We start from the raw sequence: 21763 nt of genomic DNA on the forward strand, positions 1-21763 counted from the left end.
GCTAATACTTACTGTAATTTTTTATTGCTTCCAAAACATTTACTCCAGTATATCTTCTTCCCAAAGAACCCAGAATATTATATCCATTCTGTTGTAGGGTTCAGTTCAGTAGGCTTCCTCAGTTCTGGGCCATCCTGTGTGCTGTGCTCAGGAGCTCAGTTGTGTCTGATTCTTTGAGACCCCATGGACTATAGCATGCCAGGCTCCTCTATCCATGGAATTCTCCAAGCAAGGATACGGAAGTAGGTAGTCATTTCCTTTTCCAGGGGGATCTTCCCGACCCAGGGATCGAACCCAGGTCTCCCACATTGCCAGATTCTTTACCGTCTGAACCACCAGGGAAGGCCATCCTGAGTCTGAGCAAATCAATGTCATCCATCTTGGTGCCTGAGGCATGCGTCATCCCATGGCGGGAAAACAGAATGGAAGCCAGGCCTAAGAAAGGCAGCAAATCAGAGTCCTTGGCCTAAGTTTGGTTCAAAGGTGAAATTGCAACCTAAGATTGTACAATCAAAAGGAGGATCAGACTTTGGTTTGAAAATTGGGCAAAAAGAAGCTCAGTTCCCCCTGCCTATGACCAAGGAGGCTCCTGGCTCTGAGAGCTGCCAGCACTCAACTTTCCGTCTTGAGGGAATGGGCTCAGGAGCAAAGCCAAACAGCAGAGGATGGATGATGAAGCAGGAGGATCTCATCGTTTCGGTGACAACATGACCCTTGGGGCTGAGTCACACCTGAAGCCTGCCCTGCCTCTGGACTTTGCAATTACAGGAGACAAAAAGCTCCTTTTGATTACTTGCGTCAACGTGAGTTAGGATTTTTCTCACTTAAAAACAAAATTATTCTATTTTATACAGCAATGTCAATGAGGATTCTAGAAACTGACATTAACAGGCTCCTGCTAGAAGTAAAATCTGCCTTACCTTTTGAAGGGCGATTTGGCAATACATATCAAAATATCTAAATTCAGGGTTCCCTAGTAGCTCAGATGGTAAAGCATCCACCTGTAAAGCAGAAGACCCAGGTTCAATCCCTGGGTGGGGAAAATCTGCTGGAGAAGGAAACGGCAACCCACTCTGGTATTCTTGCCTGGAGAATTTCATGGACAGAGGAGACTGGCGGGCTACAGTCCTTGGGGTCGCAAAGAGTCGGACACGACTGAGCAACTAACACACACTTCAATCTAATATATAAACTTGAAAGAATTTATTCATTCATTCCACAAGTATTTAAGCACTTCTTAAGTGCCAAGCACTATTCTAGGAGTTGTGGGTTCAGCCATGGAGAAAATAAATTCCCTTATGGAACCAGCTTTATGAAATAATAAAAAATGTGTAAAAAGATTTATCAACAAGGATGTTCATTTCAGAGCTCTTTATAATAGGGAATAGTTGGAAACAATAAAAATATCCAACAAAAGGGGATTGCTTAAATAAATTTGGGGGCATTGACATGATAAAATGCTATTTAGGAATTTTAAATAAACTGTTGAAACTAATAGACAAAATTATTTACCATGTACTATTAGGTGAAAAAGACCCTGGTGCTGGAAAAGATTGAAGGCAGGAGGAGAAGGGGACGACAGAGAATGAGATGGTTGGATGGCATCACAGACTCAATGGACATGCGTTTGAGAGAACTCTGGGAGTTGGTAATAGACAGGGAAGCCTGGCATGCTGCAATCCATGGGGTTGCAAAGAGTCGGACAAGACTGAGCAACTAAACTGAACTGATTAGATGACAAAAGCTGATAGTAAAACAGAATGTAAGGGTAACTTATGTTAGCACATTTATAAGTGTGTATTTATGTACAAGACAAACCTGATATTAGGCATTGTAAAATATTATGTTATTTTGAGTAGAATTGTGAGTGATTTGGATTTTCTGTGTACATCTTTATGCTTTTTCATAATTTTCTGCCATAAATATGCCTTTCCTTCATTAGCAGGGAAAACAGCAATCTTACCGAATAACCTCAAGTAGTTTACATTAAAAAGTAAATAAATGACACTTGAGTGCCAACATGGGGCTGTCTCATAAATCCGAGGTGACCCTCTAAACATCTGTAAGTAAAGGGTCAGGCTAGTGTTCTCCATTCTAGGGCATATTTGCTCAGGAGGCACTGTCTACCATTTTTCCAATGACATTCGTACTTTTTACATATATATATTAATTAATTTATGTATTTTAATTTTTTGCTGTACTGTGTCTTTGTTGCTGCATTCACTTTTCTCTAGTTGTGGCAAGTGGGAGCTACTCTTCGTTGCCGTGTGCGGGCTTCTCACCGTGGGGGCTTCTCTTGTTGCAGAGCACAGGCTCTAGGGCACGTGGACTTCAGAGTTGCAGCACGTGGGCTCAGTAGTTGAGGCTCCCAGGCTCCAGAACACAGGCTCAATAGTTGCAGTGCACAGGCTTAGTTGCTCGGAAGCATGTGGGATCTTCCCGGATTAGGGATTGAACCTGTGTCTCCTTCACTGGATTTTTTACCACTGAGCCGCCAGGGAAGGCCCACATTTGTACTTGTAAACCAAACCAGGTCTTAGAGTTGGTTAATGACTGCTTGGACTAGGCCCTAGGTCTCCTGTTCTTGGGCCCAAGGCTATTTCCCCCACACTGTCCTCCGCTTCTCAGCAACATCATTAGAATGAATCTGTCATCAAGAGAAAGTCATTCAATCCTTTTGGAGTGTTCATCAGCTCCTTAAAATAACTTGGCAGCTCCAAGGCTCACTGTTTAAAGACTTAAAACCAAAGCAGCACCCTGAATTTAAAATGTGAAGAAACACAGAGTGGATTTAAAATGTTTGCACTCTCATCCTTCCCTTTCAGATTTATGTAACAGAATTCAAAGTGTGCGAACACTTAAAGCCCCTTCTACACCTAAGGCAGAGTGAAACTATCCCAAAGGCGAGGTTGGCAGTGAACACTCCCTCCACTTTCAATTTTGCCCTATTCTCATCCTCCAAAGTGACCTTTTCTTTCTATTTTCCGGATGCTTGATGTAAAAGAGGCATTATGACTTTCATGATTGAATAACAGTTACGAATTTCCATTTCACTTTTCTTACCAGCTTAGATGTGGTTTAATGCAGCATGCTAGAATTCTCCCAGAGGTGGATCTGAGCTGAACCGACTAGGTTTCTGACTGCCAACTCTTCTGCACACAAAAATAGCAGCATAACCTATTACACACATTTGTTATCTGTTACTAAGAGAAAATTACCAACCCACCCAGAGAAACAGAAATACATCTGATCATGGGACTTCTCCAAAGGGCAGAAAACCTGTTAGTTTTATATCAGAGGTCTCACACAGACTCTCAGAAAAAGGTAAACGTTTCCAAACAATCAAAACAAAAGACTTCAAGGAGGCCATATTTTTGTTTTCCAAATTAAAAAAAAAAAATGCCTGGCCTAAATACTTCACAAGTGGTTAGTGCTAACTGAGAATGCATTTTCTTTCACCAAGCTTGCAAGTAGATGTCTTTAAGACAGCAATTCTCTTCGGTAGATATTTCTTCGGTGTTTATGTATGTCAAACCCTGGGAATGGATGTGATTGTGGATGTACTCAGTCGTGTCTAGACTCTCTGGGACCCCATGGACGGTAGCCCGTCAGGCTCCTCTATCCATGGGATTCTCCAGGCAAGAAATCTGGAGTGGGTTGCCATTTCCTTCTCCAGGGGATATTCCTGACCCAGGGATCACACTGGCAGGTGGATTCTTTACAATTGCACTACCTGGGAAGCCCCATGTAGAACCCTGCAGAGGACTTAATTGACCTACAGGAGATCCAGTAACATCTAAGCGACCAATCCTGCCTGGAGAAGACTTACTGTCCAGAGCAATACTACTTCTAAAGTAGGCATCTCCTTAAACCAGAATAGTATAATGCTTCTCTCCCTTCATGAAATATTATTACTCTCTTTTCTCAACATTCTTCATAGGAGTTGATTTCCATGATTAATTTAAGAGGAAGAGGGAGTGGAGTTGGGGGGCGGGGCTGAAATAGATAAATGAATGTGAAACTTGTAACTTTGATTTTGGCCTTTAATAGTCAAATAAAGATTTTTAACAAAGTGGACAATAATTCACTGTAAATAATAAAATCATACCAGTCTTGCCATGGAGTGGGAACCAAGAATACAGGGCTATACACATGTAGTCGCTGGGATATGACAAGCTTGGAACCTATTTATAACTTTTAAAGTATTTTATGACTCTTTCTTTCCAAAGAAGCACACATCACATTGCATGAGGTCTGTGAATATACAAGTGTTGTTCTCTGCCAAAGGCAGCTGAGAAAGCAAAAGGATTATCCAAGTATTGTTTTTCAAACCTGAATCTATGAAGGGTAATTATACAGAAATATTTGGTACTTAATAACCTTGAAACTTTGAATTCAGAAAGATTTTATGTCCCCAGGGCTACATGGTCTGATGGCTCAGGTTCATAAATCCAACGAGAATGGATCTGGCTATTGTAACTTTACCCACCTTTGTGCAGATGTCAAACAAACCCAGTGTCCGTAAAGCCTCACCCTAGCCCAGTGCCTGCCTTTGGGGGGCGCTTGATGTTTTGTCAAGCAGAGCCCAGTATGCGTTATGGCTTCTTTTTAAATTGGTTTGAATACATTTATATGTACAGCTGAGTCCCTTTGCTGTTCACCTGAAACCATCACAACATTCTTAATCGGCTATACCCCAGTAAAAAATAAAACAAATTTTAAAAAAATAAATTGGTTTGGAAAATAAGGAATCTCCATTCTGCTTAATCTTTGTTTTCAGTGAATCACATAACACTAGATTATTAGTAATGCTTTCATTATCTCTGGAGTTCAAAATCAGGGATATACAGGTAATAGTTAATACAAAATGAAGGAAGTTTCAAACCAAACTATCAAATACTGTTGGACTGAAAAAAACAAAAGCAGGGGTTACATGGGATAGGAAGAGGGTGGCTGAATTATTTTCTTTGGGACAACTGCAAGGGAAGCATCTTATTTCCAGAAGCCAGAGTTCTGTGACACAGTTATCCCAGTATAGGATCAGAATTTCCTTGTAGACTTCACCACTTTACCTAGTGAACATCAGAGCTGCTGGCTACCCTCCTAGACACACTTCTTCCCTTATCACAGTCCCTCTGGGGTAAGTTCCCTGTCTGGGTAGGAAGAAAAGTGAGACAGCCAAAGTCAGTCTGTTCTGTAAGTAACTTCCCTTCACAAAAGATGTCTTGCCTGAGCCTCTGGGCTTCTCTGGTGGCTCAGACCATAAAGAATCTGCGTGCAACGTAGGGAGACCCAGATTTGATGCCTGGATGGGGACGATCCCCTGGAGAGGGGAATGGCTACTCACTCCAGTATTCTTGCCTGGCGAATTCCACAGACAGAGGAGCCTGGTGGGCTACAGTTCATGGGGTTGCAAAGAGTCAGACTTGACTGAGCGGCCAACACTTGGAAGTATAGTAATTCTTAAGTGGCACCACAAGATAGATGTCCTATATTAAAAAACATGCCTCTTTGGTTTCACAGCCTGCTTTGTTTTTCTAATTTTTAAAAATCATCTTTATCGTACCAGTACACACAGTTCCTTTTAAACCTGTATTTTACTTCAGCGATGAGGAAAGGATGTTGTTTACAATTTCACTTTCTGGCTCTTATGCACCTGTAAAATATTTTTCTTCAATTGGTTTTAAAAGCATTTTTTTTTCCCAAGAAATTTTGGATTTCTTTCTATCTTTTACTGGGGGTTCAAACTTAAAGAAACTGATGACCTTCAAAAGCCAACCTCATGCAGATGTCAGCAAGATAAAAAACAGAACTTAACATTTTTCACAACAATATTTGCATTCCTATTAGCTTTTGCAAATGCAGTACATCTCATCCTCTTGGGCAGACTGCAAAGGTGCCCTGGCAAGAGGAACAGGACTATGTGACTCTAATAGGTTAACATGCTGAACTGAGCTGCTTTAAAGGGAATAAATGCTGTGGTCCAGGTGCAATCACTGGGTGGACTTCAGTGAACACTCTTAGAAATGACTTAACAGCAAACTATGTGTCAAGAGGGGGCAGGGAGACACATTGTGCTCCCGTTAAATATCTTCATCAAAACCTCAAATAGGATCATGATTTTACAGCCTAATTGAATGTAATCTTGATTTTTAAAACAAGCTGCAAAAAGTCGATATTAAAAAATAAATACAATATGAGCTGCACTCAAGTCTGTATTTCCACAAACGCTTTAAAGGTTTGCTGTGTAGAAACCAGTGATTATGTAACAAGTCGATTTCAAAGATTACATCTCTTACAATTACATCCCGATAAAACAGTTGAGATCAAGTCACTAAACATTCTTGCAATTCGAATAGAAGAAAATAGATTAACTCTTTGCTTGAGGGGGCGGGGGGAGGACATATGATGAGAAATCTGTACCAATCTTCCCGAACGGCTAGGGAGGAATAAGTTAAGGAGGAAGCACAAATTTGGTGACTGTGAGGTGAAGCACTAATTTGTCCTTTGAAAGAGAAGGCGGTGTCTGACAGACAGGTGTCTACCGTTGCTTAGCTTGGCTGGGCGCTGAGCAATGAAAGCTAGTGGCTCCCCCGGCACACCCGAGGGCCAGAGCTTTTTTTCCTCCTGGCTCTATCTCGCTGATTGTCCCCAGCACCGGCTCTTTGGGGTCAAGGGAAGTTGGGGGCCCTCCTTGTCGCCCTGCAGACCTCAGAGCATCCAATTCCGGGTATCGTCGGCGGAGCTCGCGGGCCCCCGCACCCAGGTTGGGGAACTGGCCTTCCAGAGAAACCGCCCCAGGGCTCCGGCCCCCCAGCTCGTCTGTCTGGGTCTCCGGCCCTGTCGCCGAGGCCGAGCGCACAGAGCTCGCGTCGCTGTTTTGGAAAGCGACGCAACTCCCTGCTCCCGCGCGCTCCCCGCGCCCCCCGCGCCCCGGGTCCCGGCTGAGGCCGCGCTGAGTCCCTGGGACTTTGACGGGTTAGGACAGGCGACGCCGAGGGCCAGGCGGCCTCCAGCCGTCCCCAGCCCTGCCCCAGCGCCGGTTCCAGCGCCGCGCCGCGCCGCGCCGCGCCGGCAGAGAAGCAGCTGTTCCCAACAGCTGGGGGGCGGTGGCGCCGGGCGCCCCAGGTGCGGCCGCGGCCAATCGCAGGCGTCCGGCCCGCCCCCTCCCCAGCCGGGCGCCGACCCCCGGCCCGCGGGGGGAAGGGAGCAGAGAGGTGGAGAGCCGTTCTCGCCACTTGTCTTCCAGCTTCCGCGGCGGGAGAGACAGGATCCGGAGCCGAAGCCGCGCGGAGTCTCCCCCACACCGCCCGCCCCCCCGCACCCCAATACCCGGGGCCCCGCCACCGCCGCTGCGTCCCCCGCCCGCCCACCTCCGCGCCTGGACGCTCTCACTGCCGACCCTCCCCAGGCCCCACCCGAGACACCTACCTAATTTCTGCGAAAGAAAAAAAATCTACCTCTAAACGCACCCTGATCTTCGCTTGAGGACCACCCCTCTCATTTCACATTTTGGCCTCCCCACCGGGTGAGTGGAAAGCGTTTGCACATCCTACAGAACCGGAGCCTCAGCCAGACGATCCGGAGGATTTGTACCGTGACCGGCAGGGGGGGCGGGAGGAGAGAGCGAAGTCAGGTCTCCCCGGGCGGCTGCTGGCGACTTCGGCAGCCTCGCGCCCCGCGCCCTCGGTCGCCCCCGGGCCGCTCGCCCCCGCCGCTGCGCCGCCACCCTCGCCCCCAGGCTCGCCCGTAGCCCCCGGCGGCCGCGAGAGGGTGCGGGAGACGCGGAGCCGGAGGAGGACGCGCAGCCGCTGCCCGAGCCGCAGCCGCAGCCGGAGCCCCAGCCGCGGGGCGGGCGCGAAGATGCACACCACCCAGAAGGACACGACGTACACCAAAATCTTCGTCGGGGGGCTGCCCTACCACACCACGGACGCCAGCCTGCGCAAGTACTTCGAGGTCTTCGGCGAGATCGAGGAGGCGGTGGTCATCACCGACCGGCAGACGGGCAAGTCCCGGGGCTATGGATTTGTAAGTTGCGCGGATGGGGGGGTGTTGGGGGGAGCGGGGGGAAGCGTGTATGGAGGGGGCAACCGAGAGCCTGGCGGGGAAACTGAGGACCGCGGGGGCGGGGAGAGAACAGAGTGGCGCTGGGCCGGAGGGGTTGGAGTTTGGAGTGAGGGGCTCGGCGCGTCCGTGCGAGGACCCCAGCGAACTGGAGCGGCACTGCCCCTTCTCTCCCGCGGCTGAACTGAAAGTTTGCGCGCCGTGGCGCTGGGGACGGAGGGCCGGCGCCTGCCTCGAAGGGTTCTGGGGGGACCGAGAGCGCGGTGGCGGGATCGGGGGACAGGCGGAGCAGGGGTGGAGGGGAGGGAGCGAACTGTGATGTCTGCGGGATTTGTGGGGTGCGGAGATCTGGGAGGGAGGGGCCGCAGCCCCTGGGAATAATTACACTCCAGGGTTGGAGGCTGGTGGTTAAGCGCGCTGTTTGCTTTGTAAAAATGAGTGTGTCTTCCTGGCGTTCCGGCTGGGGCCGGGAAGGGACACTCCAGGAGGTCTGGGACTCTTCTTCTTAGGCCACCCCCCTCACCACCACTACCTCCCCCCTTTTTTTCGTAATTGCAAAGATGACTTCTTTTAAAAGATGAGCCTCTGGCTTTTTGCCGAACTGAAAGAGAGCATAGTTAAGCTTCCCGGAGATTTCAGCGTGCAAATTCAGCTGCCGAGGAGCAGGGAGCTCCCTCGCAGGACAATAGCTATTGTGGTTGAGGAGTATTTACCGGGTTGGGAACGCCGGGCGGGCGCGAGGCTAGTCTTTCTTGAAAGCAAACCTTGGCTCTCCGGGCCGGGTAGGGACACGGGAATGGTCGGGGGAGGGGGAATCTGGAGGAGTTCTGAGACGGAATTCTGGCTTCCGAGTCTCTGCTAGGCCCTACCAGCACCCTTAGAACTTTAGAGGTGGGGGAGGCGGTGGTTCTTTTTATCCCGCCTCTCTGTATTCTTATTTTTGTGTGTTTTGGAAGGAGGGTCAAGGATTATTCTAGTTTCCTCTCCCCCGACAACCCCCACTGCCAGAAAAAAAGAAAAAGTTAAAGAACCAGCGCAGTTTTACTAACAAGAATAACTTCTCCAGTGCGACTCTTGCTTTCTTCAGGGGTTGATTTAGAGCTCTGTGTGTATGTCTGTGTGTATGTTGCTAAGGTCACCATGGCTGACCGGGCTGCTGCTGAAAGAGCCTGCAAGGATCCCAACCCCATCATTGATGGCAGGAAGGCCAACGTGAACCTGGCATACTTGGGAGCAAAACCAAGGATCATGCAACCAGGTGAGAAAGATCCCTGGACCCACCTCCACCTCCCCCTCCCCCCCATAGAGACCCCCACTTCTGAATAGGGTAAATCCCTGATTGAGAAGACCCTAGTTCCCTGAGCATCTGTAGTTGTGTTGAGTAAAGTTGAACTGTGGCTGGTTATTCTACCAAGACATGAAAGATAGATGAGAGTTGAAAAGACTCCTTTCTTGACTTGAAATGTACCTGTGGGCAAAAAATAGATCTTGGGGTTGGGTTCCGTTTATACACACCCAGACTTGGGCTTGACTCCTCTGTTTTCTGTATACATAGTTCAGTCTCCATTTTCCTCTTCTTGGCCACTTGTTGACCATTCCCGTGTGGATGATATGGGCCAGATCTGTCAACTCCAGCTGGTTATACGTCTCTGCTTGGTGGTGTTTCTTCTTTTGCCACCAGTTGCCCTGTGCTCAGAGTGGGCAGTTCAACCAGAACACTGACCCAAAAGAAACAAAGGGGCGGTGGTGGTGCCTAGATGGTAAATGTTCAAAATAAAATCACAGCATATTTGTAATGACAGAAAATAAAGAGATTCCATGCACTTCAGGACCCTTAGGTTACAGATGAAGAAACTGATGCAGAGATGAGAAATGGTTTACTCCAAAGTCATACAGCTGTTAGTCACCAAAAGGGAGAGAATTTCGTCTGTGTGAAAACATGACCTTTTGGATTACTTACCACACTGTCTTTTGCATTCGCACAAGTAATTGTGAATCGACTACTGAACAAACGTAATCTTTTTCTTGGGCATGCAAATTTAAATCGTATACTCTTCATTCTTAAGTCTGTCCATCTGAAATTTTGGAAAGAGGTAGACATTTCAATCCAAACAGATTTGCTGGAAAGTAGATTGTCAAGAAAGGGTGTGCATGTGCAAATATTCATGAGCATTAAAAAACATTTATCTATCTAATACAGTGTGTGTTGTTTTGCTGTCCAGAAAAGAGTTTGTTTGGTAAATGTTTAATACTATAATCTGTAAAAGCCATAATCTTCCAAAGCATTGTCCAAAACATTCGAGAATGTTCCAAATTAAAAAGGCTTTTTTATAGATCATGATTCAGAATTGTTGGAAGATTTGCCACGTGTAACTTCATTATCAAGTCCTGTTGTTCTTGGTTTCATTCCACAAGAACTTTATGTCTGGTTTTCTAAGGTCTTACTATGTGTCTGTCAACTGAACTTTGGAGATCATTTCTAGTTTCCACTTGAAGACTATTGAAAATTTTATTTAAATTAACAATAACATTAGTAAAGTGACTTTTAAAAACCTATTTATAATATTTTCTCTAAAGTATTAAAAGAATGATTACCTTTACTAAGTGAAAGGTGTGATTACATTTTATTTGTAGAAGTAATAAATGCCTAACATGCACAAATAGAGAATGTGGTATGTTTTATTGTTAGGTTTTGCCTTTGGTGTTCAACAGCTTCATCCAGCCCTTATACAAAGACCTTTTGGGTAAGTCAACGAATCAGGCCTTCCTAAGTTTTAATATGACTATCATTTGTTAACCTTCATTTTCATTATATCCAGACCAGACCATCATGTTATAGACTGTTCCCGGTTTACATATTTATATATGTTTGTGTATTTTGAATGCTGATACTGTAAATATTTTTAGATGAGTCAAGTTATCTGACCAAGTATGCAGCCTCCCAACCAGACCCATTTTGAGCTTATGATTAACAAAACAAAACAAAAATACCAGGTATGACTTGTGTACAGACGATTGTGTCCCAACACCATTACTGCTGTTCAACTTGACTCAATTGTATTTATCTCTTTCTAACCTGACAGGGCTCGTATACTGTTAAGCTAACTGATCAGAAGGATACCATGATAAGAGGTGGAATAGTTCTGTTTGGAATTAAACTCTGTAACCAGTAGACTCAGACACACAAGCTCAGATGGTGATTAACGATGCATGGATGTTGGTGTTGTTTTATTTTTTCACCATAGTCAATAGACCTCCGTGTGCTTTATTTTATTACAGTCATGAAGTGGTGTTGATAGCTAAACTGTGTGCTTTTTTTACTTAATTGAAAAGAGCTGTAGTGAAAGTGTTTTCTTTTCCTCGGGGAAGGGGCTCTTTGTGTTTTTGGTTTTGGTGGTGGTGTTGACGGGTGTTGACTTTTGACTTTGCCATGGGAAGCAAAGGGTCTTTTTTTATTTCCTTGCTTTTAAGCTGTAGCCTGTAACTTCCACTTAACCATATTTTTGTAGTGAGTGCTAAATGGTGTGATTTCCCTCTGTAAGAACACAGATTCATCGCTTGCATGTCCTAAGTTTCTGTATTACTGGGGCGTTTTTCTGGGGATGGGGTTCTTTCTTTGGCAGTGTGTATCTACTTTTAGGCCTTCTAATTTAAAGGTTCAACAACTCTCATCAGATTTCATTAACACTGGCCAGTTTTTTTGAGCAGAGTAGCACTAACCTTCGCCTTTCAGATCTGACTCGGGTGAACAGCCGGCTTATATTTGTGTTCTCTGGGTTCTGTGATTACCATCCTTCCCTGTCCAAGCTCCCCAACTTCCCTTCCATTCAGACACTATATGGGGGGAAAAAATCCCCAAGCACCTCAATTTATTCTGAACACCTAGGGTCTGTTTTGGCTGTTTTCTACCTGATCCACTTGGCTGTAACTAATGCCAGAAATTTACGCTCTCCTTTTGAATATTCTAACTGTTTAGAAGTGTTTCATCCTCAACAATATTAATAGTTTCTTCTGCATCTTAGCACCTGAACATCTACATGTGTAACCTGAAAGGTTAGATTCTATCTGCAAAGATAGATATCTACCAAGAGTAGATCCAAAGAAGCAATAATAATTTGACTTGGAAGATTCAAGTTATATTTTCCATGAATACCTTCTTTATAACCTTCTCTTAACCATATCAAGATTCTCACTCTTACTACCAACCCTTACTTTTTTTTTATACCATAGAAGAATTTTTTGTCCAGTAAGATTAGAAAGGGCCTTCGTGTATCCATAATGATGCCCCATCTAAACCATTCTGGATATCGACAACAAATAGTAGTTGATGGGTCCAACTACTTCTGTGGATACCACCTCTCATTGGTCTAGACTACGTTCAAGGTAGAACTGGGGAGAACAGACATCTTAAGAAGTGACGGTGAACTTAATCATGGTCTCACGTTACTAATCCCGAGACAGATGTTATACAGCTAAATTGATCAACCGGTATTAGCATGTGTGTATTTTTCTTGATGCTAGTGGATGGTACAAAATAAGGAGACTGCATTTTGGTTTGGGAAATGAAACTAACACAAACCCATCAGGAACTATTCATTGCTAAATTACGTGGTATTATTTGAAGTACAAGAGGAATTCTGAATAGCAAGAAAATAGATGAGTCAGAGGAGTTGGACAAAGCTTTGTGGGGACTGGAACAAGATTTGGACCAGTGGTATGTCTGGACAGGTGAAAGGAAAAAGGGACCTGTCTAAAGGGTATAGGATAGGGGAACATCAGCAAAGAGGAGAAAAGACTCAGTACGTGGAGAAATGAGACTTCTATGGAGGGTCTTGAGAGGTAGACATAGAAATTTGAACTGGCTGTGATAGTCCTTATGGATCCATGAGCAAGAAAGTAGTATAAGGGAAATAAGAACAAACAATGTGTCATGTGGAAGTTTTAAATCAAGTGTATTTGGATAGTAACCTTTAGCTGTTCATCCCTTCTAATAGCAGCTGTCTTTATAAAGGATGGTGATTATTACTGTTTGGATAAATTGAACTTGAGGTTCTTATTAGAAATAGATAGCATTCCAGATAGACCAAGCAAGGCTTCTCTTTCTTTTTAGGAGTTCTTAACACTGTTCTAATTCCCAGAGTCTGTACCTAACAAATCACACCTGGTCATCCTCAATTCTATTTGAATGCCACATGTTCTTATTTTTAGGCCTGGAAAGAAGTTTGAGAATTTTTAACAGTGAATTGTTTGAAATTCTAGAACTATTTTTTATATGGTCTTTACATGGCCCCTACATTACTCTAGGCTTTTAAAGAAAAAATCTTGGCCTGAAGGAATTTCCGATGTAACACAGTGGGCAGATGTATAGAAATTGGTGAATTTGCCAAACTACATCTTATAAATATTTTATATTTGAAAGAATCATTTTCATACTGAAATCTTGGAGAGGAGAGATTATGGATCTGTGAGTAGAAAATTCCAGGCTAGTTTAGACCAAGTTGAAATACACTTAAATATTTACTCAGTCCTCCTTTAAGTGCTAAGTTTTATTCTAGTTGCGTTAATGCATAATAAGTATTATACTGTCCACTAAGTGGGGCAGGAGGGACAGTTAACCAAACATCTGCTACTTGCCTGGTACTGATAAAGGATTTACATAAATTATGTAATTTAATTATCACAGTAATTATCTGATAAAGACACTGTTAATGTCCTTTCCATAGGTGAAAAACTGAGACGCAGAGAGGTTAATTAACTTCCCACAATGGCTACTAAGTGCTAGAGTCTGATTCTAGGTTCAGAATCATGGTTTGCATGACTTCCAAAGCCATACTCTTTCCTCTGTGTCAGTCTGTAGCCCCAAAGACACAACTGTGCTCTCTCTTATAATCTAGTAAGAAAACTGAGAAGCATGCAGAAGGGCTGTCCATATGGTTTCAGATAAGGCAGAGCAACGTCAGGTCGGTGGGATCTAGGAAGTCTTCATGAAAGAGGTAGAATCTGAAATAGATTTTAAAACATGATGGAGGCTAGGGAACTCTTGCAGTGAGTATATTTTTCATTGTAGGCTCTTCACACTGATAATTTTATTTAATGCACAGCAGTTTAGGGTTGGAACTATTAGGTTCATTTCACTTATCAGAAATATGTGAGGCTAAAAAGGTGAAGCAAATTCTTGAAGGCTTTAGACATGGTGAGTGATACAGCTAGGGTGAGTAGGATTGGGATTGCAACAGGTAGAGATGGAATGAGGGCTGGCGTCCCTGGCCAAGGGATGTCATGAGCCAAGGTGAAGCTCTGGGTATCTGTGATGTGTCCATGAAACCTTGAGGAGCCCAGCTGACCTGGATTCAAGGAAAGGTGGGAAGAAATACTGGAAGGAGTATTTTGGAGCCAGAGTACAAAAGGCCTATCATGCCAAAGTTTAATTAAGAAGTTTGCAGTTAGCTTGGTAGGATGTTAGGGACCTAGGTTACTTTAAACAGGTGTATGAGGTGCAGACTGGGTCAGCAGTGTATGTGATAGGCTGGAAGAAGAAACCCTTTAGGATGTCCAAAGTCACAGAGAGACACCAGAGGGACATGAAGAGACAGGAAGAAAAGGAAAACATAGTAAATTTTCTGTGAAAATTGTCCAAGATGTTAGCTTCGCTCTTCGCTTTTATTACTACTGTGCTGTGCTGAGTCGCTCAGTTGTGTCCAACTCTTTGCGACCCCATGGACTGTAGCCCGCCAGGCTCCTCTGTCCACAGGGATTCTCCAGCAAGAATACTGGAGTGGGTTGCCATGCCCTACTCCAGTGGATCTTCCCAACCCAGGGATCAAACCCAGGTCTCCCGCACTGCAGCAGATTGTTTACCATCTGAGCCACCAGGGAAACCCCTTATTGCTACTAGACATGTATATTCTATGATTCATTGAGGGAAAGGATGTTGGTAGATCTCTAGTGGGAAGGAGATTTCCAAACTGCCTTAATGGGTTCCGCAGACTATTAATACAAACAGGAACTGCTTGAGAAGCCCCACCTCTCGCTTTGGTCGGATTCTGCTTCCCTTCCTGAATTGAGATATTTCAGTCTCTCCATGGTCTTCTGGATTCTCCCTTCCCTAAAGCCTTAAAAAAAAAAAAAAAAAAAAAAAACTCCATGGTTTCATTTGCCTTCCAGATGGCTTCCTAACCCTTGCCAGACTTTGTGTAGGTTTCTGATATTCCTGGGAACTTTATACTCATTGGTTGGCAGCATCAAATGAAAGCTATTAATGTAAAATCAAATGCAGACAAGAGTCCTGTAAGAAACCCTGTCTATCTTACCAGTTAAAACATTCTACACACACACACACACACACACACACACACACACACACACTGATCCTACCTTTTTGTAGGCTAAACTTATTTTTAGTTACCACCTTTATTCAGAGATAGAAGCCTAGCAACACTCCTGTTGTCTCTGGAACTTTGGGAGCACATGGGTTAATGTTCCAGTATCAGTGAGATTCATACTGGCTGGCCTTTGCAGCTGATAGATGTTTTACTTTGGCCTTATAAAGACATTTTACCCGCTGGAAACCCTTGTCGCATGACAGGATCAAAAATAGCCCGGCTGCAGCCCCTGCTGTCCATCACCACATGTAAACTGGCGTGAGTGAGGCTCTCTTATCCGTGTCTGCACATCGTGGACACAGCAGCCTCCAGGGACAGTGTTTCATAAAGCCACACCTGTCGCTGTGAGCCAGTCAGTCACCTGACCTGCAGAGAAGTTCTGAGTGTGTGCATGACCATGCATCTGGTTTCTGACAAGCCATTAAGAACATCTCTAAGTGTCCTCAGAAACACTTGATGACGTCGTTTCTTCTGGCACTGGGAAAGATCTACAAGTCTAGTAAAATCGAGTGTATTTTTATCATTGGGGTCAAAGTTCATTACCCTCTGTGATAAATTCATCTTTTCCATGGATGTTCCTTAATGAGTGCTTTCAGTAAAACTCTGAAAAGGCAAAGCAAAGTTTATGTTTTAAAAATCTTAATATGCAGTTTTCTGTTTTGAGTTCTTTAAAATTCAAAAATTGTCACTTGTGCTGTACTTCTTATATGTTGCTTTTGGCAACAAGCAGATGGCATTATGGTGTCATATTTTTGGAAATACAGGGGTTTTGATGGAGATTATTCTAAAGAAAGATGAAAATAAATCAGGTATTCATGATAGCGTTTTAACTGAGCCATTATGAATGGCAAGAGTGAGAATTGAGATGCATGGGTTTCAAAAATACCTCTTGTGAATTTTTTTTAACAACATTAACTTTTAAGTAAGGCCACTGGAGTGTGTTTTGTATGTGACCTCTGAATGTGTAATTTTAAAAGGTACTTAATTTTGTTTCACGTTAACTTTTTATAGGATAATACACCAAAATAGAATTGATTTTGTATAAAATATCTACCAGTAGGGAAGATTTAAAACAGATATGCTAAGAAATCTGTTTCTGTTGAGTTTGAAGGTGAAACAAGAGTTATTAGATGCAAAAAAAAAGTTAGTCTTACTATTGTAACCCTATTAAGTTGATATTGAGAAATATTTAGTTTGTGTTTCCCTGTCCCTACCTTTTCCTTCAACCTCATCATTTCCCCCAAAACCCCTTCTGTCTGTCATAGAGATAAACAAGCTGGCTGACCTACAGTTGCCTGATAGTCAAACAGGTTTGACTGACCCTTGTGTCTTTATGAATTTTATGGAGAAAAAGAAAGAAAGAAAGACCAAAAGCGTGCTGCACATTCTTTTTGGGAATCACTGCCATGAATGTTAATAGCATTTCTGTAGCTTCCCACAACAGCCTCTTGTGATAGTGAGCTGCACTACAGTTCGTTTGAAAAAGTGTGATTCTGCTGTGTTTACCACACTTGTGAACTTTTAAATTCCTTTTTTTTTATTTTGTCGCCTGCTTCTTTTTTTTTTTATTATTATTATCTTTAATAAGGGTGACTGAGGTTGCAGAGAGATTAATGTGTGCTGAGTCTGCATAGCAATTTCCAGTAGGGTTGCCATGATAATAAACAGACAGATTTTGTGGAAATTGATTGTCGTTTTGAGAAACCGGCCATCACCCTTACGGAACTGAACAATCACGGATTCCCTTTGGAGTCCTCTGTTCACACTTAAGAAACTTTCCATTGGCTGAACCGCTTTTGTTGTACAAAGTCATCACAAAATGTTCTGAAGTCGTAATTCAGCACTTAGGAAATAACCTCCTCTGTGCGAGGCCCTCCTGAACCGTGATTTCTTTTTTTTTTCTTCTAAAACTTTGGTTCCATGGTTATTTCTTGGTTCCAAAATGATCCTGAATAAAAAGTTCCAGCAGGGAGGGTATCCTATTTTCCTTGTTGAATTCCTTCTGGGGCACTCCATGATCTGGGCTCCGGCCAGACTCCTTTCGCCGATGAATGGCAAGTCGATATTGTGGCAACCCTATGCTCATAATAACCACTAAATTGGAGTTTGTCTGATCGCGGAAGAAGCCAGGCTCAACCCAGGAGGCAACTCCTGCCTGACTTTTTTTCTTTTTTTTTCCATTTCTCAATAGGATACCTGCACACTATGTCTATCCGCAGGCTTTTGTGCAGCCTGGAGTGGTCATCCCCCACGTCCAGCCCACCGCCGCGGCCGCCTCCACCGCACCTTACATCGACTACACGGGAGCCGCGTACGCACAGTACTCGGCGGCCGCCGCTGCCGCCGCCGCCGCGGCCGCCTACGATCAGTACCCGTACGCAGCTTCCCCGGCCGCCGCGGGCTACGTCACGGCCGGGGGCTACGGCTACGCGGTGCAGCAGCCAATCACCGCCGCCGCACCTGGGACCGCGGCCGCCGCCGCCGCCGCCGCTGCGGCCGCCGCCGCCTTCGGCCAGTACCAGCCTCAGCAGCTGCAAACAGACCGGATGCAATAGGCCCGCGGCCCCTGATCAAAGTCGAGTTGCTTTCTCTTTCCAAATTGTCCCAGTTTTCAGTAGCTAATGAGAGTTAACATTGACTTAACAGCTTAAAAAAAAAAAAAAAAAAGCTATGCTATTGTGAAGCAGAATTATGATTTTTTTTTTATATACTCCAGTAGTCATTCTAGACGTGCAAGAGATAAGAAGGAAGGGGAGTGGGCGCAGTTTTTGGAAATCAATCCCAAAGAGCCTGAGTAAATACAAGGCCGCGACGAAATGGTGGCAGGAGGAAACCATGGAACTTCACTTTTATAACGGGATTTTTACTTTTGCTCTTTTTATAGTATCAGGGAAGCAAACTGCCTTTTACCAGTTAGAAAATGCTATTTGAATCTAGTTGAACCAGGGAATACAGAGTGAGCAATATGTAGCTTGAATTACATTTAAAAGCAGATTTTAAAAAAAAATGGTGAAAGCACTGATTGTCATTTTTAGCCGTCACTATGGCCTAGAGAACTTTTCTCAAGTAAGAAGGTGATGTTCTTACTCTCTCAAAAAAAAAAAAAAAATGGGCATCGAACAATCTAGGAGCGTGGCAGTGGGTGAAGTGGTGGACAGGCACCAAAGCTATTTTCTCATCCACCCAGTGGATGAGTGGGACTGTGAAACAGGTGATGTGGAATGAATGGGTGCAACAGCTGTACAGACAATCAATAACACACACAGTTCTGGAAAGAACACATCACTTGTGCTTGTTTGATGAGCTTGTCACATTCTAATCCCTCTCCCCATCCTGTTTCAATTTTGGGAAACTTGTATCTGCTGGTGTCAGCAATTCTGATTCTGAAATAGGATCAGGCTTTTACTACATACAACCGCCTTCTCTTTCTATTTATTGTGTCGACTCGTGGCTTATGATTAAAGGCAGGCAAAGTTTGCAGACTCTTAAACCCTTAAGAGCTGTCTTAAGGACATTTATTTTTTTCCCTTTTTAAATAATTTTACACTTTTTAGTATCTATTTCAGAGTCATATTTAAAACTATTTATTAGTGAATACCGTACATGAGACACCAAGGTTACTGAGATGACAATTCTTCAACGGTTAATGATAATGTGGTTTATACTGTGCCTTAATAGTAATGCTATTTAAGATATTTATTTTTAAGTTTTACTATGCTGCACTCTAAAGAAAGGAACTTTAGATGTGACACTGTAAAATTATGTATTCATCTCATGGCATAAATTATTTAGTAGGTCTAGATGTAGCATATTAAATATTAACCTATTCAACTAAAGATGTTGACTTGGATTTATTTAAATTCATATGTGCACTGTATAAGAGAATACTCTTACATTAACACATTTTAGTTTATTTTAGTTTTTAGGGTTTTTTTTTAACAGGATCTATCGCTAGTTTCATGCTTCCTTCTCTGATTTTTGCTCATGCAGTCTCATTTACTGGTACTTCATTAGTTTAACACTTCTTATGTAGTTTTTAAATGCTGCTTTACGTTTTTCTTCTGAAACTGCAATACTTGCAATTTTTATTAAACTAAATTGAATACTATTTTACACTGTATTGGATTTTTATACTTGAACAATTTCATACAAGGGAAGACAGGTTAGCATTTTTATGGACTTTCTCCATTATCACTGGATTTACTTTAAGTATTCCCATACTAGACAGTGTTATGTAATGTAGACATGACTCTCCTGTGCAAATTATTTATTCATTGTGTATATTGCTTTATAACATTTCAGATCTTCTAATCTATTCACTTGTATTAAATATAATTTTTAACAACTTCTGTTGCGTTGATTGTTTCTCCTTCTTGTGGTAAAAATGGAATGATGTTGCCCTTTAATTAGAACTAATGATGTGATTTACAGGTAGCATTTTCAGTGAGCAGAAAGCTTGCCAGATGCCTTCTTTTTATACTTTTTAAGTAAATTTCATTAACTCAGTATCTGCCTTTCATTTAGCACATGATACAGGTCTTTCCCCAGTAGTGAACCCTAAAGGACAATTCATGGCACTGGAACTCGGTTAGGTGAAGGTTGTTTGGAAGGAGAGGGCTATAGGGGGAATGGTCAGCTCAAAGCTGGAGTGATGCTGGGCTCAGGGAAACTGAGGTTTGGTACTCACCTCTAACCGTGTACTAGCAATGTGACCAAAACACATTGCTTTTTGTACTCCACTTTTAGGCTGAGGTTTTTATTGATTTCTCATCTATAATTTTAGGACAGAAATACCTATCTTACATGGTTATTTTAAGTATTAAAGTATATCAACTATCGGGTAAAAAGTTTGTTCGGGTTTTTCTATAAGATGTTATGGAAAAGCCGAAACAAACTTTTTGGCAAACTCTAAACTTAGAACAGAGTCAAATGTATTACTATTTATCTAGATAAACGATTACTGGCAGTAGTTTCTGTAATGTTCTATAGCAAAAACTAACCAAAGAGGAAATCACCTCTTGGAATGTTTATATTTTTAAATTTTTGTCCACAGTGATGTGGCCTTGACTGTCATATTGATTGTCTTAAAGTGTACATGTTACATTAATTATGGAATGGACTATCTGCTGGTCCCTAGGTCTTAATGTTTTCCAAATCCATGATATAATATCTTTTATTGAGTTCCATTAGTTTTTGAAAATTATAAAGTTATAACAGATTCCAGCATGCTTTCTACTTGATGATAACTATCATCCTATTTAGAGCCACCATAATCTTCAACCTTAATTGCTTTTAATTTTCCAAAGAAAATTAGACACCACCAAATACTTTGGGAGAGATTGTATTGCACCTCAAGGTATTATCTGGGGTCAGTAAAATAATTTCTAAACTACTTAGTTCAGTCTGTGCATCAGTGATCATTTTACTCCAAAAGACAAGCTCTACATTTAATGTTTCAGATGTATGAAAAGTCACTTGTGCCCTCTATAAGTCAAGTGTTGATTACTAAGCTTTAAAATGAAACATTTGATTTATCAATTAAAAATAGGTCAGATGATTCTGGGAAAAGCTTGTCAGAAATAGCCATACTCAGGGAAGCCAGAAGTTCATGTACACTTGACTACACCTTGGAGGTATTTACTGATCTATATGGATATCAATATTAGCAGTTACAGAGAGGACAAGATTTTTACTTAATAATGCTAGAGCACATATTTCTAAAAGTAAGTAAAAGTTCTTAATTTCTAATAAAGAGGGGGCATACCCATGACACAAGGTCTCCATTGGTCAGGAAGCTAGTTATATTTATAGAGTTGGAGAACACGATGGTCTGAGATTCAAAGAGCTGGATGAGTCCTCTTTACTTACCAGCAGGATGATCTTGTACCCCTTTATGGTGGTAACCTGTAAGCTGATAATACCTAACATGTTGCTTTGTTAATCTCTCAGATTGTACTGATCAAATGAGTTAACTGATACGAGAGCATTTTAGAAATTTTGAATGTTAGACAAATGGAAGTTATACTGTGGCAATATACACAGTATTAATTTGGAAATAGACCTCTGTTGTCTTCTATGAAATGACTCTTCCAAAAGAGGGCAAAATCGTTATTTTATGGTGTTATCTTTCCTCTTCCTGACCAAGTCACAGCTAAACTTGCTGTGCAGTGTGAGTGGCACAAAAATCACATTGAAAGATGGAGGGATTGCTTAAGAGAAGGAAGGGGAGATGAAAAGATTATGGAATATATTTCTCTCACAGGGAACTATATTTTTAGCTTCTTCCTCACTCCTGTCAAATATTGCTCTTAATT

At 42.8% G+C, this 21763-nt stretch overlaps 1 protein-coding gene and 1 non-coding gene across 2 annotated transcripts; both read left to right on the forward strand.

The window, feature by feature from the left end:
• The first annotated feature begins 970 nt into the window (after positions 1–970).
• On the forward strand, positions 971–1042 carry TRNAY-GUA. The gene has a single exon. It is a non-coding gene; the product is annotated as a tRNA-Tyr (tRNA).
• Positions 1043–7293: 6251 nt separating this feature from the next.
• RBM24 (RNA binding motif protein 24) lies at positions 7294–19798 on the forward strand. The gene is made up of 4 exons (XM_006072505.4): positions 7294–8031; positions 9202–9325; positions 10757–10811; positions 17641–19798. The coding sequence occupies exons 1-4, from the start codon at positions 7864–7866 to the stop codon at positions 18002–18004; spliced, it is 711 nt and encodes a 236-aa protein (XP_006072567.1). The 5' UTR covers positions 7294–7863; the 3' UTR covers positions 18005–19798.
• The last annotated feature ends 1965 nt before the right edge of the window (positions 19799–21763 follow it).

Source organism: Bubalus bubalis, chromosome 2 (genome assembly GCF_019923935.1).
Source record: "Bubalus bubalis isolate 160015118507 breed Murrah chromosome 2, NDDB_SH_1, whole genome shotgun sequence".
Classification (NCBI taxonomy): Eukaryota; Metazoa; Chordata; class Mammalia; order Artiodactyla; family Bovidae; genus Bubalus; species Bubalus bubalis.

Excerpts from the sequence above, each read along its gene's own strand:
- RBM24 (XM_006072505.4), top strand. The coding sequence starts at position 7,864 with ATGCACACCACCCAGAAGGACACGACGTACACCAAAATCTTCGTCGGG. Across the intron at positions 8,032-9,201 it reads AGTCCCGGGGCTATGGATTT|GTCACCATGGCTGACCGGGC; the intron begins GTAAGTTGCGCG and ends TATGTTGCTAAG. Across the intron at positions 10,812-17,640 it reads CTTATACAAAGACCTTTTGG|GATACCTGCACACTATGTCT; the intron begins GTAAGTCAACGA and ends ATTTCTCAATAG.